The 14,670-nt window shown below is 45.8% G+C and overlaps 1 protein-coding gene across 4 annotated transcripts in view; it reads right to left on the reverse strand.

The window, feature by feature from the left end:
- DPP6 (dipeptidyl peptidase like 6) overlaps nt 1-14,670 on the reverse strand; it is a gene marked incomplete at its 3' end in the record, with an annotated part of 523,189 nt that overhangs the window by 169,234 nt on the left and 339,285 nt on the right. For all 4 annotated transcript variants that reach the window (XM_081996368.1, XM_081996366.1, XM_081996369.1 and 1 more), the window contains exon 3: nt 6,342-6,440. In XM_081996368.1, coding sequence (XP_081852494.1) covers nt 6,342-6,440 — 99 coding nt within the window. The remainder of the gene's footprint in view (nt 1-6,341; nt 6,441-14,670) is intronic.

The following is a 14,670-nucleotide window of genomic DNA, read 5'->3' on the forward strand; positions in this document are numbered from 1 at the left end:
GTGGGCAGGGACCATGGAGACCAGGGCTTGATTTTCAGAATTTTTTTAAGTCAACTTCCTATGACCCTGTGCTGGTTTTGGCTGGGATAGAGTTAATTTATTTCCTTCATAGTAGCTAATATGGGGCTATGTTTTGGACCTGTGCTGAAAACAGTGTTGATAACACAGGGATGTTTTCGATATCGCTGAGCAGCGCTGACACAGAGTCAAGGCCTCTTCTGCTTCTCACCCCACCCCACCAGCGAGGAGGCTCGGGGGGCACAAGAAGCTGGGAGGGGACACAGCTGGGACAGCTGACCCCAACTGACCAAAGGGATATTCCATATTATATGACATCATGCTCAGCATATAAAGCTGGGGGAAGAAGAAGGGAGAAGGAGAGGACGTTGGGAGTGATGGTGTTTGTCTTCCCAAGTAACCGTTACGCAGGACGGAGCCCTGCTTCCCTGGAGATGGCTGAATCCCTGCCTGCCCACGGGGAGTGGGGAATGGATTCCTTGTTTTGCTTTGCTTGCGTGCGCGGCTTTTGCTTTACTTATTAAACTCTCTTTATCTCAAACCATGAATTTCCTCACTTTTACTCTTCCGATTCTCTCCCCCATCCCACCGGGGAGAGTGAGCCAGGGGCTGCGTGGGGCTTGGTTGCTGGCTGAAATTAAACTATGACAGACCCAGAACGCATCCTTTGGTGTCCTGTGCCTCAATGCTCCTTGCCGCTTGAATATATTGTGCTCTCCATTTCGACCTTTATTCTTCTCATTTGGCTACAACCTCTCTGCAAGGACTGTCTCACCGTGTCTGCCCAGTGTCTAGCACAAAGAAGGTGCACTCCTCGTTGGAGCCTCCAGTCATTAACATACAGCCAAAAATCCTGGCAACAGCCACTGCTACATACACTCTGTCTTGCAAGATGCCAAAAGCAAGGCTGGAACACCGTCCTCCAAGAAGTAAGTAATGACAGCACGTTGCATCCAATCAATTGCAATAACTACGGGCAGTATATTATAGGCTGCTGTTATGTTTTTCTAACTACAACAGCAGCCAAGTACTTTCAATGTGGGCAAAATGTATTCACCATTAAGTACAAAGACAGAAGATAAGCATCAGTCTCCACAAGTGGTGTACATGATTCAGTCTCTACCACTTTCTTTGACATTGGGCACGATGTTGCCTCCCCGTGAAAAAGAAGGACTGCTCCTAAGATGTTTGGGGTCAGATTCACGGCTGCCAGGAATCACTGCAGCTCCACAGGGCCACAAAGACAGCACTCATAACCCGACCGGCTTCCCAGGCCAAGTCCAGGTAATGACCACAAATTACTGTTTTCTGGAGAAATCAGATGACTGATCTGCTCTTCAGCATGGAATGCCAGCACCTTTCTTCATCTCAGTTTTTGTCCGCCATTACAGGAACATTGCAGCATCGCATTGAGCTTTTCAGAAACCTGAGCTAAAATCCCGTTTGAGAGGAATAGCCCAGTAATTGTGAAGCCTAATTACAAAGTAATGTGGAGCTTGAGAGCAGAACTGCTAAGCAGCTAGAGACTAGACTAACGAGTGGGCCATCTGTCATCTGCAAGAGGGCTAACGAAAGGCCAGCACAGGACACTCCTGACAGCGTATGGACGAGGATATGCAAACGAGGAAATGTCCAAATACAACATTTAAGACATACAATATGAAATGATCTGCTAATTGGAGCTCGTATGCATGCTTAGCATATGGACAACACAATTACAGTTGTACCGTAAAGGGAAGTTTACAACAGAGGATGGTAATAGAACGGTGCAGGGTGCGATGCACCGAACGATGAGTGGAATCACAGGAGAAGACAGGGGATGGATGTGGCTGGAACAGAGACGCAGCTCAGACTCTTTACGCTTGGACTGCAGGGCAGGGGGATGCCATTTGGTCACCAGCACAATCTCAAAATTCCTGTACTACACTGCTTTATACCTACTATAGTATACCATATATGCTATAGTACTATATACTGTGTTGTCCTGAAAAGTCAAACCTTCACAATAAATCCAGCATTTACTTACACCACAGGGCAAATCTCAGTGAGAGTAGTCCCTGGAAGTGGAACTAGAAATGAACTCTACAGCAGTCAGTTCTAGTCTATGAATGCTTTGCACCCCTCTGGAGCACTGCTGAGTCAATGACAACAATGGTCAGGGCAGTAGAAGACAGCAGTTAATTCAAAAAAACATTCTTTCTTCTCCCTAAACCATGGGATAAAAATACAAACTGGAATTTGAAATTACAGTGGCATCATGGAAAATTTAAGAGGTACAAAGTTCCACCTTTGGCACATCTCACTTTGTGCAAGTAAATTTAACTGCAGTTCCAATAAAAAAGATACAAACATATTCACAAACTAGCTGAAAGCTCTGATTGAAAGTTTAAAGAAAGCCTGTAATCTTTGCACTGGATGTGTAGTTATGTCAGCTTTGAGACTGGTTCTCTCCTTTTTTTTTTCCCCTAGCTCCTTTAAAATCAATGGAATGACAAAGCTATTGGTCAGAAACACGTTGTTTTCCCACTTGCCCACTTAGAAGCAAGAAAACTACTTAAACGTGAGCTCATCCCATCAACTTCAGTGAGCTTTCAGCATATTTTTAAGTGCCACCCTGGATAGAAATACTTCTTTTTTTTAATTTTAACACTTGCTCTGAGACGCATTCAAGCCAAAGGAAAGACCTTGCTCCTTCAGAGGGACTGAACCAGCCCCTTGATACTGGGAAGAACACAGATGTTTTACTGACTGTGGCGGGTTGACCCTGGTTGGACGCCATGTGCCCACCACAGCCGCTCTGTCACTGCCCTGCTCAGCTGGGCAGGGGGGAGAAAATGCAATGAAAGACTCGTGGGTCGAGGTAAGGACAGGAAGAGATCAGTCAGCAACTACCATCACAGGGAAAACAGACTCGACTTGGGGAAAATTAACTTATTACCAATCAAATCAGAGTAGGATAATGAGAAATAGAAACTAAAATCTTAAAACCCCCACCCCTCCCTTCTTCCCGGGCTCAGCTTCACTCCCCATTTCTCTCCCTCCTCCCCCCGAGCGGCGCAGGGGGACGGGGAATGGGGGTTGTGGTCAGTTCATCACACCTGGTCTCTGCCGCTCCTTCCTCCTCAGGGGGAGGACTCCTCACCCTCTGCCCTGCTCCGGCCTGGGGACCCTCCCACGGGAGACCATCCTCCACGGACTTCTCCAATGTGAGTCCTTCCCATGGGCTGCAGTTCTTCACAAGCTGCTCCAGCCTGGGTCCCCCCACGGGTGCCGTCCTTCAGGAACAGGCTGCTCCAGCCCGGGTCCCCCACGGGTGCCGTCCTTCAGGAACAGGCTGCTCCAGCCTGGGCCCCGCGGGGTCCCAGGTCCTGCCAGCAAACCTGCTCCAGCGGGGGCTCCTCTCTCTCCCCACGGGGCCACAGGCCCTGCCAGGAGCCAGCCCCAGCGCGGGCTGCCCACGGGGTCACGGCCTCCTTCGGGCATCCCCCTGCCCCGGCGTGGGGCCCTCCCCGGGTGCGGGTGGAGATCTGCTCCCCCGTGGAGCTCCATGGCCGCAGGGGCACAGCCGGCCTCCCCGGGGGCTTCCCCGGGGGCTGCCGGGGACCCTCTGCTCCGGTGCCTGGAGCCCTCCTGCCCCTCCTGCTCTGGGCTGGGGGCTGCGGGGCTGCTCCTCTCACATTCTCACTCCTCTCTCCGGCTGCCATTGCTGGTTTTAAGGGTTTTTTCCCCCTTCTTAGCTCTGTTCCCCCAGCAGCGCTACCACCGTCGCTGACGGGCTCGGCCTTGGCCAGTGGTGGGTCCGTCTTGTAGCCGGCTGCACTGGCTCTGCCGGACACAGGGGAAGCTTCTGGCAGCTGCTCACAGAAGCCGCCCCTGCAGCCCCCCCACTACCAAAACCTTGCCAGGCAAACTCAATACACTGAACAATTTTGGGAATAAACCCCTCAGAGGGTTCAAATACTCTTAAACATGTAGCATGCTTCATCTTTGGTGAGGCCACCAAAATCCTATCTTCTCCAATAATGAAGAGGAAAAGGAAGGAAATAGAACTCTTGAAGAGGCAAGAGGACTGAGTTTTGCAGATATCTGAATGGACACGATATTTTGCTACATAATTAACAGGAGAAGAAGGGGAAGAAGGATACACAGCAGCTACCTATATTTTAACAATTGTATGGATTCCCCGTGAAACATCAACTGATTTTGTGAGTTGACACACAATTTTAAACATGCAATTTTTAAATATGCAACTTTTCTGCTAAGGTCTTCCAGCACTCTTGTTATACTAGTTTTATTAGTTTGGCTTTGGCATTTGCAGTGTCTTTCATCTGCATTCTGAAAACTGAGAATAAGAGACCAAGAGCAATGTTTGCTTGGGAATCGCGCTACCGGTCTTTCATCTTGCTTATCAGGAACCTTAACCAAGATTTCACCACTTAGCCAGATACAGAAAGCTGTGAAAAGCAACTATAATGCAGAAAAGTAATTAATGTTGTAAAATGGTTTTGAGTCCTTTGATGAATGGCATTGCAGATTAGTGCCTTGCCCTTAAATGCAAAGTCACCCTTGGGTAGATCTACAGAATATCTACTGGGTTCATATAAATTTCTCTAGACATATTGAAATCGGTATCAGTCATATTAGTAGCACAGCAACAGAACAAGTCCTTTTAACATATCTATGCATGTTTGCACAATACTACTTTGCTCTTTGTCCTTTATAGAAACAATATTTTAGTAATTTCAGATCAGGCAAGACTGATGTTAAATTGTGCTGGAGCCAGTAAGAGTACATGGGAGGATGGAGATGGATTCTAAAACATTCAAGATCGGAGTCTTAATAAAAGTTTATATGGCACGAGTGTGTGACCAGAATTGGAAAAGCATGGGAAAAACTGTTATTTCACAGAAGAATGCAGTTTTGTGGAAAATATGCCTTGCATCCATGTAAAGCTATATTCATCAGAGGGGGGATATTATACCTAGCTCTATGGCAATATTTCATTCTCTGTTCCTGCAAAAGTTTATTTAATTCATTATCATGCCCTTGTACTTTAGCAAATAAAGAAAATAGCAGTAAAGGTCTCAATAAAACACTTCTTCCTTCACTAGAAGGAATATAGAGCTAGAGATATCATTAGAGATATCAGTCCTAAAAAAAAGGATGCTAGACAAACAACTCCGAGCTGCGATACAGCTAATATTTCCACCGTCATTATTCCCAGAGAGGGGTTATGGGGAGCACCGTTCTTCCAGAGTACGCAGGCTGAAAAAGAGCTCCTGCCCATCGGCAGGTGGGTTTGTGAAGGTGCATATTGTCTGCAATCGCTTTCCACTGTAGTTGAACTTGTGGGAGCAGTCGGAGACAGCTGTGCTGAGGGCAGCTGGGGAATGTGTTAATTCAGCACTACCCTTCAACACGCACTCTTTTCATTACAGGTATTAAAATTGTTCCCAGTAGGCATAACAGACAAGGAAAGCCAAACACGAGGAAGGATTTGATCCAGTACCCTATTAAATTCAAAAGAAAAACATTTAATAACTTCAGTGATAATAGGAGCTGGACTGGAACCTACATGAATGGCATAGCACAAATAATTTTATTCTTGCCAAAACTTGTTCCGACTGCAGCAATTTCCAGCGAGAGCTGAAATCTACATCCCCCAAAGCAGCTCTACTACAGCAAATACTACACGCATTAATTCAAGTATTATATGGTTTTCCCTTGACTAGAAAACATAAGGCAGCAGAGGATAAAAAAAGCACATGGCTTGTGCAAGCACCAGCCCAGCTGCTGCTGGACCACTGTTTGTCTGTTGTTTAGCAATGCCTCACCTTTCTGCTGGAAAAAAAATATGTTTTGATGAGGGAATATAAACCTGAAGTTTTGTTTGTGGTAAAATAACGACTGTGACAGTGCTCCAACCACTTCTTCCAACCAGGTGTTACATCACCTACTGAATGCTGGAAGCATTTTGGGACAACGGCTGTGGTTTTCAATGCCTAGCTATGAGCCCACTGGAGAGCCTTAAATAAAAAATTATAATTGCAGAACAGTGGTGTTTGCATATTTATCAGGTGGAAAGCTGGAATAGGAATTTGAGGATTGAATTTTTGGGCATGGTTCTCTAGCTGCCCTTGCTTGAGCAGGGAGTTGGACAAGATGATCTCCTGAGGTCCCTTCCAACATCAACCAGTCCTTGATTCTGTAATTTCAGGAGCCAAATAAAGAACAGGAGGAATAAAGGAGGAAATAAAAAAAGAGATGCCCAGAGAGCAAGGAAGCAAAGCAAAGACACTGCTACACGTTCATGCCTCACTCACCAGTTATCCATTTAGCCTCTGGGTCGTGAATTTTGAAATCATCACTGAAGAGATCTTCTACTGTTATCTTCTTCTTCTGAGACAAGCTGTTATCTTCAACTGTAAAACATTCAAAACCAAACTGCCATTACTTCAACTTTGAAATGTATCTGAAAGTACAGCGATGGTGCATAGTGCCATGTCATATCATATCTCATTCGGAAACAGTCAACGTTAAGCTTTCTGTCACACATAAGCCCCTTCCCATTGTCTGTGTTATAAAAGGACCATCTAATGGTTCACAGACAGAAACCTCCTGGTTATTTATGCCTGGACTCAGCAATTACAAAAGACCAAGATATGGTCCAAAACACACATTTTCAGACACAACCTGGTCAAAAAAAGATTTTAGAAGTCATGAAAACATACTTTTAGATGTCATAGTGCTATATTACGCTGACCATTCCGAAGAATATTAAAGCTATTTAACACAAAGACTATTCTGAAATCATTAGTTAATTTTTTTTAAATTAACTAAAAGTGACCAATATAGCTTATATTTTTTTTTCCTTGAAAACTGTCACACAGAACCACAGTTGGAAAGGTATTTAGCCTTATAAGAGCTGATACAGATTACTTCAGGAGTGCACAAAAGATTTTCCACGGGAATCAAACACTTGGCTGCAGAAATATTTTTGAAAAATCTATGAGACATGACTCTAAATCCTTAGGTGTTGCACAGGTGACCCATACTAATCTTCATTTTTGGTGAAAGGATATCCAGCTTCATTTGCAAATGTGGGAATCTGGACTGCTTTTACATTGAAGAACCAGACTGACAGTTTAAGATATGGTAAGATCAACTTGTAATAAACAGTGTCCTTCATTTAGCTCATTCTTCCTAACTCTACTCTAGCACTCCACTTTCCCCTCAAAGAAATACTCGCTGTACATCTTCCTCCACTGTCCTTCATAGAATCCTCTTTGCATTTCTCATGATTCACTCAGATTGCCAACAGGTTTCTGATGCAAAGCATAATCTGGAGAAAACACAGAACTGATTTCTGTCTGCACATATATTATTGTTAAAAGGAAATTTGTCTCATCTAGGATACCACCAAGACTAAGCACGCATGAGTCAAACCAAATAAAACCAAGGCACAAATTTAACCACTTGAAGTTTGCCACAGTTAGCATCTTCTCCTGTGCCAAAATTATACCTTCTGATTTCTATTGCCACCTCTCCACCATGTAACAATTCTCATAAACACATCACAGACGCTCTTGGGCCTATACCTGAAGTGTTTATGTTGAATTAATGGATTCTTGGGCATTACAGATGCAGAGTATATATATTACATCACAGAACTCTATACCAGGTGTTTAGTTAATATGAAAATGGATTTTTATTTTCTCAGAGCTGAAATTTTTAGAGAAAAACTGAAACCAAGAATTTTGCCTAGCATATTATTTTTCTTTTTTCTACTAATTTTTTTTTGTTAAGACAAACAGTCACCTTCTATGAATAATATGTTTCCAACATCCAATTTTTTGCTGAAAAAATATTTTCATAGAAACCTTTCAGTCAGTTTAAACACATTTGCTCTTCAAATGAACATGTGAGGCCACATTGAGTTTTTCCACAGCAGGTTGTGTGCTTCAGCATCTCTCCTCACTACAGCATCCTCATGCCTGAGGTGTATTGGCGTCATGCAGACTTAGCTATCTTTAACATTATTTAGTACTAAACTTGTTATGCTGAACACACCAGTGATTAGAAACAGTGGAAACAGACTCTCTAAAGCCATTTATTTGAGGAAAAAAGTCTTCTTTACTATACAAAATTGAAGCTCCTGAGCTACCGGAGACCACTGAAAATTACCTCTGAACAATGTTTTGTTCCACTAAAAGGTGTTTCAATATAAACTATCATTTTTACCAAATTAAATTGTATTATTCAATTTTCACAGCTTTTTTAAGTCCAATTGAGGTTTCAATCACACTGGTCAATGGCTTCCAAACATCAAGACACGTTAGACAAGTCCTCAGCCAAATCCCTCCATGTGACAGCATTATGCCAAGTTCTTCTGCATCATTTTATTTATTAAAATGGAAAATATATGTCAGAGGAACTCCAGGAAACTGTTCCAATTAGTTCCCACTGTGGTGCATGGTCCCAGTACTGGATACCCAGGGAGATCAGGCAGTGCAGAGCAGAGCCCACGTACAGTCCTGGGCTTACAGCCGTTTCAGGCACCACTTCCCAAATGCCACCCCAAGCAACACGGACACCCTTTTCCTCACCATGAGGGCATAAGGCACAAACAAACTTCTGTGCTGGAGATTTGGGAAGGGCAAGGTGGGAAGCCCTTCTCATTCCCTCTTTCTGTGCAGGATGGAGACAGTCAGTCTGAGGGCTGCACCACCTCTGTGCCTTCACAGAGCTTCAAACTCCTCGTAAGGGGCAGCAGGAAGAGGCAGAGGTAGCAACTGAAGCATGCACACCAGGATGCTCCCTACGGAATGTTGTTGAGATTCCCTTACCGACTCCTGCTGTGGGCTGTAATAGCTGCAATAGGTCCTATAATGAACCATGGACATTAATGTCAGCCACAGAGCTGGGGAGAAAACAAATAACTAAATAATCAATCAATCAATCAATCAATCAGTGACTTTTTAGTAAAAAATGCAGATTTACTGACCTCTCATCTAACACACAGGTAAGTCAGAGCGCTCGTTAAGAATGCCTACTCCATTCCTCTGGCCCCAACAGAGACAACAGGATCTCAGGTAGCCCACCCTCTCCTGAGCAGCAGTCTCTGAGTATGCCTTAGAGTGTCTAAGCCAACTGGTGGACACAAGTTGTGTCCACATTCAACTGCAGAGACCTTGTGGCCTCCTCGGTTTTCTAAGAAGATCAAGCATGTGCCACCACCCTTTTTGCACTCATGTCGTCCCCCCCAGCAGATCCAGATGGCAGCTGCAAACCAGGGCCTGACAGCACAGCAGCATGGCAGTAGTACAGGTGGCATAAGGACTTGTGATTCGAGTGCCAAGTCGGAAACCCACCATCCAAAAAGCAAAGTCACATGCTGGGAGAACCAAGTGAAAACCATGCCAATATTATTTTTGATTCAATGTTAAAGGTATGATGCGAACCCTGCATTGGTCAAACCTTTTGGGTTTATCTGTTTGCACCTCATCCTTGAAGTCAGCACCAAACTGATAAAACCTTGCTCTCCAGAACACAAAACGGAACAAAGATCCTCCAAAAACCCAGAAAACTTAAAACAGAAGGGAAAAGGGCTATGAACTGACCTCCCTGCTGGTTTTGCCTCTGCCGTACCAATCCTTTCCTTCAAGCTTCCTCTCAACTTCAGCAATGCTCAGAGGCTGCTTGATGGGTCAGAAGGTTTCAGTCACCTTTGGGTGCCCACCTTTCTTTCCGTCATCCTAGGGTTCAGCTACAGGTCAGTGTCAGATGCTTTTCTCACACACCTCCTGCGCTATTGTGCACATGGGTTAATGTGTGTCCATGAATGTCTACCTTGCAGCAGACCTGACCCAGCACGCCAGGAGCTCCCTTCCCACCTCAGCATACCCGCTCGATCCCTGGGCAAACCTGAGCCCCTTTTCACCCAAACGACCTCCCTGTATTCAAAAGGCAGTGGCCATACAAGGTAAAGTGGCAGCCTCTCTCCCTTCTTTAAAATCCCACTTTATTTTAATGGCATATAATATGCATTCATATGTAACAATTGTGAACAAACAAATTACACTCCTGCACAGCTGGTCACAGGGTACTTCTCTTCCCAACTAGCAAAAGTCACACTAAGCTTATTAGGTGGTGCTGTCTGACAGCATGCTGTGAATTAATGCCATACAATGACTACCTCAGTACCACCCCTGAAAAATGCTTCCTATGAATTTTGTAAAAATTTTAATACGGAGTTGGGTGTATTCTCTTTTTTTCAGCTAAAGGTCAGATTTGAAAGGAGCAAACTTGATGTATATCTCCAGAAAGCTTTAAATATCAGGAACAGATATGTACAAAGTCCTTGTTTGCCTCCATTTCCAGAGGGGACTGGAAAGCAGCCTTTTCTTAAGCAACATGTCTAATAGAATTTGGGGAAGTTTTTTTTTAATCAAAATTTCTGTAGAATTGGGCCCTCTCTTCAGCTTTGATATGTGCGTGTGTGCGTGCGCACACATGCGTGTCTATAAACTTTTGCATGTCTTTATGTAAACACACAAACACAGCTATGATGGGACTGGTACAGGTGCCATATGCTGCGACAAGTGAGCAACTGCCAATTAGGAAAGGCTCAGTCCCACACTTTTATCATTTGTATAAACAGATTCACATTTTTCAAAGGTGGGTGGAATGGCAGGATTCACACACACACGAAATCAGAGTCCCTCAGCGTAGGCAGTTGTGAGGATGCTGTGTACTGTAGTGTAATTACATGCAAACTTTCACCAGTTACTGCTTTCGAGAATGTTGTTCTAGAATACCAAAGGATATACAAATCATAGAAATGTTGAAATTTTATTAGGATTTTATACAGTAAGATCTAAGCGTTAGCCAGCAATAAAGCACTGCTACTGTAATTAAGTCTGCTGAATGCAAAGAGTACTGTTCCCACTTTATGAGCTAATCTTAAAGCAGGGTGAGTGACCTGCCTCTGAGAAACCCAGACCAGTAGGGATTTCAGCCTTTCTGCACCTGAATCCAGAGTTAAAACCTTCTTTAAAGGTTTGGGCTGATTTGCAAAAGAATCTTGAAGAGATATATAAATCCCCCTTTTCCTCAATTATTAAATACTTCAATCATTATTTGTACTGCTAAGCAAACCTTCCCCATTCCCCACTCTACCATTCACTCTTGGTTTTGCAGGAGACTACGCAGGAGACCAGCTTGATGTTCACAGTACTGGGAAATACCACCATCACGATGCAAGTTCTGGGTCCAGTTAACCACTTTTCTTTGTCTAAACGTGGACTACAAGAGTGCATGCTGCACTCTGTCATCTCATATATGTCCCAATTTTCTCTCTGTAGGTATTGCATGTTTAGCATGGGGTTTAGAGCACCTCTGCATTGAGGTGCACCTTGATATTGCACTGCAGAACAGGCCTTCAAACCAACAGCAAAATACTTGGAGAAGAATGGTTTCCCAGCCAGGGAGAGGGCCAAGAGAGACAGGAACAAGTAAGGAGTTCAGAGGTAAAATGCAAAGCGTTATCTGTACTAGTATGACAGTGTCACGCTGGACTCCAACATTATCATCAGAAGGAAGACTTAAAAATATTTGAAGTACTCTCAAGCATTGTGCTCTGCCCATGCCAGATTCCATCGCCCCACTTGAGACATTTCCAGTGAAGAGGTTGGGGTTTTTTTGGTTTGATTTGAGGTTTTTTGGGGTTTTTTTCTGATGTCACTCTCACACTTCGCAGCAGCTCCCCAGGAACATCCACAAAACTGCTTTGCCTCCTTCCTTCACTGTCCTCCTGTCCCTTCCTTGTCTCTTGTTCAAAAATCCATCACTTATTTTTCAGTTTGGCTACAAAGGATTAACGTTTCTTCTTCCAGTGAACTATTTTATGGCACAGAAATGCAGACTCTGCTTCTCCTTTTGGACAGGCTCCTCCATCTTCCCCACTCCTACCTTGTTGGGACATACTATCCCCAGTCAGGATTAGCAATGTAATACTTTTCATGTTTGTCAAACCAGCCTCAATGTCTCATTTAGCACTGGCTGGTGGGAAATGCCTGTGAATTGAGCCTCCTGCTACCCGCTGCCATGTGCATCCTCATAACAAGCTCCAGTGGCCCAAAAGAAGACTGAACTCAGCTGCTGCCAAGCCAGAGCAGCAACCTAAGCTATCTGTTTTACCCTTGGCAGAGTCACAGAATCACAGAATCACAGAATCACTAGGTTGGAAAGGACCTTTAAGATCATCAAGTCCAACCATTAATCCAAAACCACCATGTCCCCTAAACCATGTCCTGAAGTGCCACATCCACACGTTTTTTGAACACTTCCAGGGATGGCGACTCCACCACCTCCCTGGGCAGCCTGTTCCAATGCCTGACCACCCTCTCAGTGAAGAAATTTTTCCTAATATCCAATCTAAACCTCCCCTGGCGCAACTTGAGGCCATTTCCTCTTGTCCTATCACTAGTTACTTGGGAGAAGAGACCAACACCCTCATCGCCACAACCCCCTTTCAGGTAGTTGTAGAGAGCGATAAGGTCTCCCCTCAGCCTCCTCTTCTCCAGACTAAACAACCCCAGTTCCCTCAGCCGCTCCTCATAAGACATGTGCTCCAGACCCCTCACCAGCTTCGTTGCCCTTCTCTGGACACGCTCCAGCACCTCAACATCCTTCTTGTAGTGAGGGGCCCAAAACTGAACACAGGATTCAAGGTGCGGCCTCACCAGTGCCGAGTACAGGGGCACAATCACTTCCCTGCTCCTGCTGGCCACACTATTGCTGATACAGGCCAGGACGCTGTTGGCCTTCTTGGCCACCTGGGCACACTGCCGGCTCATGTTCAGCCGGCTGTCAACCAGCACCCCCAGGTCCCTTTCCGCCGGGCTGCTCTCCAGCCACTCCTCCCCAAGCCTGTAGCATTGCATGGGGTTGTTGTGGCCGAAGTGCAGGACCCGGCACTTGGCCTTATTAAACCTCATACAGTTGGCCTCTGCCCATCGATCCAGCCTGTCCAGGTCCCTCTGCAGAGCCCTCCTACCCTCCAGCAGATCAACACTCCCACTCAGCTTGGTGTCATCTGCAAACTTACTGAGGGAGCACTCAATTCCCTCATCCAGATCATCTATAAAGATATTGAACAAGACTGGTCCCAGAACCGAGCCCTGGGGAACACCACTCGTGACCGGCCGCCAGCCGGATTTAACGCCATTCACCACAACTCTCTGGGCTCGGCCATCCAGCCAGTTCCTCACCCAGCGAAGAGTAAACCCGTCTAAGCCTCGAGCCACCAGTTTCTCCAGGAGAATGCTGTGGGAGACGCTGTCAAAGGCTTTACTAAAGTCCAGGTAGACAACATCCACAGCCTTTCCCTCATCCACTAGGCGGGTCACCTGGTCATAGAAGGAGATCAGGTTGGTCAAGCAGGACCTGCCTTTCATGAACCCATGCTGGCTGGGCCTGATCCTTTGGCTGTTCTGCAGATGCCCTGTGAGCACTCTCAAAACCAACCGCTCCATAATCTTCCCTGGAACAGAGGTCAGGCTGACAGGCCTGTAGTTCCCAGGATCCTCCTTCCGGCCTTTCTTGTAGACGGGCGTCACATTGGCAAGCCTCCAGTCTTCTGGGACCTCCCCTGTTAACCAGGACTGCTGATAAACGATGGAGAGCGGCTTGGCAAGCTCCTCCGCCAGCTCTCTCAGTACTCTCGGGTGGATCCCATCAGGCTCCATAGACTTGTGGGTGTCCAGGTGGCTTAGCATGTCCTTGACTGCTTCCTCCTGGATTATGAGGAGTACATTGTGCTCTCCATCCCCGTCTTCCAGCTCAGGGGGCTGAATATCCTGTGGATACCTGGAGTGGCTATTAAAGACTGAGGCGAAGAAGGCATTAAGTACCTCAGCCTTGTCCTCGTCCTTGGAGACAATGTTCCCCGCCATATCCAGTAGGGGATGGAGATTCTCCTTGCCTCTCTTTTTGTTGTTAATGTATTTGTAAAAACATTTTTTATTATCCTTTACGACTGTGGCCAGACTGAGCTCTAGCTGGGCTTTTGCCTTTCTAATTTTGTCCCTGCTTGACCTAACGAGATCTTTGTACTCTTCATGAGTTGCCTTCCCCTTCTTCCAGAGGTGATAAACTCTCCTCTTTTCCCTGAGTCCCAGCAAAATCTCCCTGTTCAGCCAGGCCGGTCGCCTTCCCCGCCAGCTCTTCTTACAGCACATGGGGACCGCCTGCTCCTGCGCCTTTAAGATTTCCTTCTTGAAGACTGTCCAGCCTTCCTGGACCCCTTTGTCCTTCAGGACTGTCTCCCAAGGGACTCTCTCAACCAGTGACCTGAACAGGCCAAAGTCTGCCCTCCGGAAGTCCATGATAGCAGTTTTGCTGAGTCGTCTCCTTACTTCACTCACAACTGAGAATTCTATCATGTCATGGTCGCTAAGCCCAAGATGGCCTCCGACCACCACATCTCTCACCAGTCCTTCTCTGTTTGTAAACAGCAGGTCCAGCAAGGCACCTCCCCTGGTGGGCTCACTCACCAGCTGCATCAGGAAGTTATCCTCCACACACTCCAGGAACCTCCTAGACTGTTTCCTCTCTGCCGTGTTATACTTCCAGCAGATGTCCGGTAGGTTG

Source organism: Phaethon aethereus (assembly GCF_964289735.1).
Source record: "Phaethon aethereus genome assembly, chromosome: 2".
NCBI classification, from domain to species: domain Eukaryota; kingdom Metazoa; phylum Chordata; class Aves; order Phaethontiformes; family Phaethontidae; genus Phaethon; species Phaethon aethereus.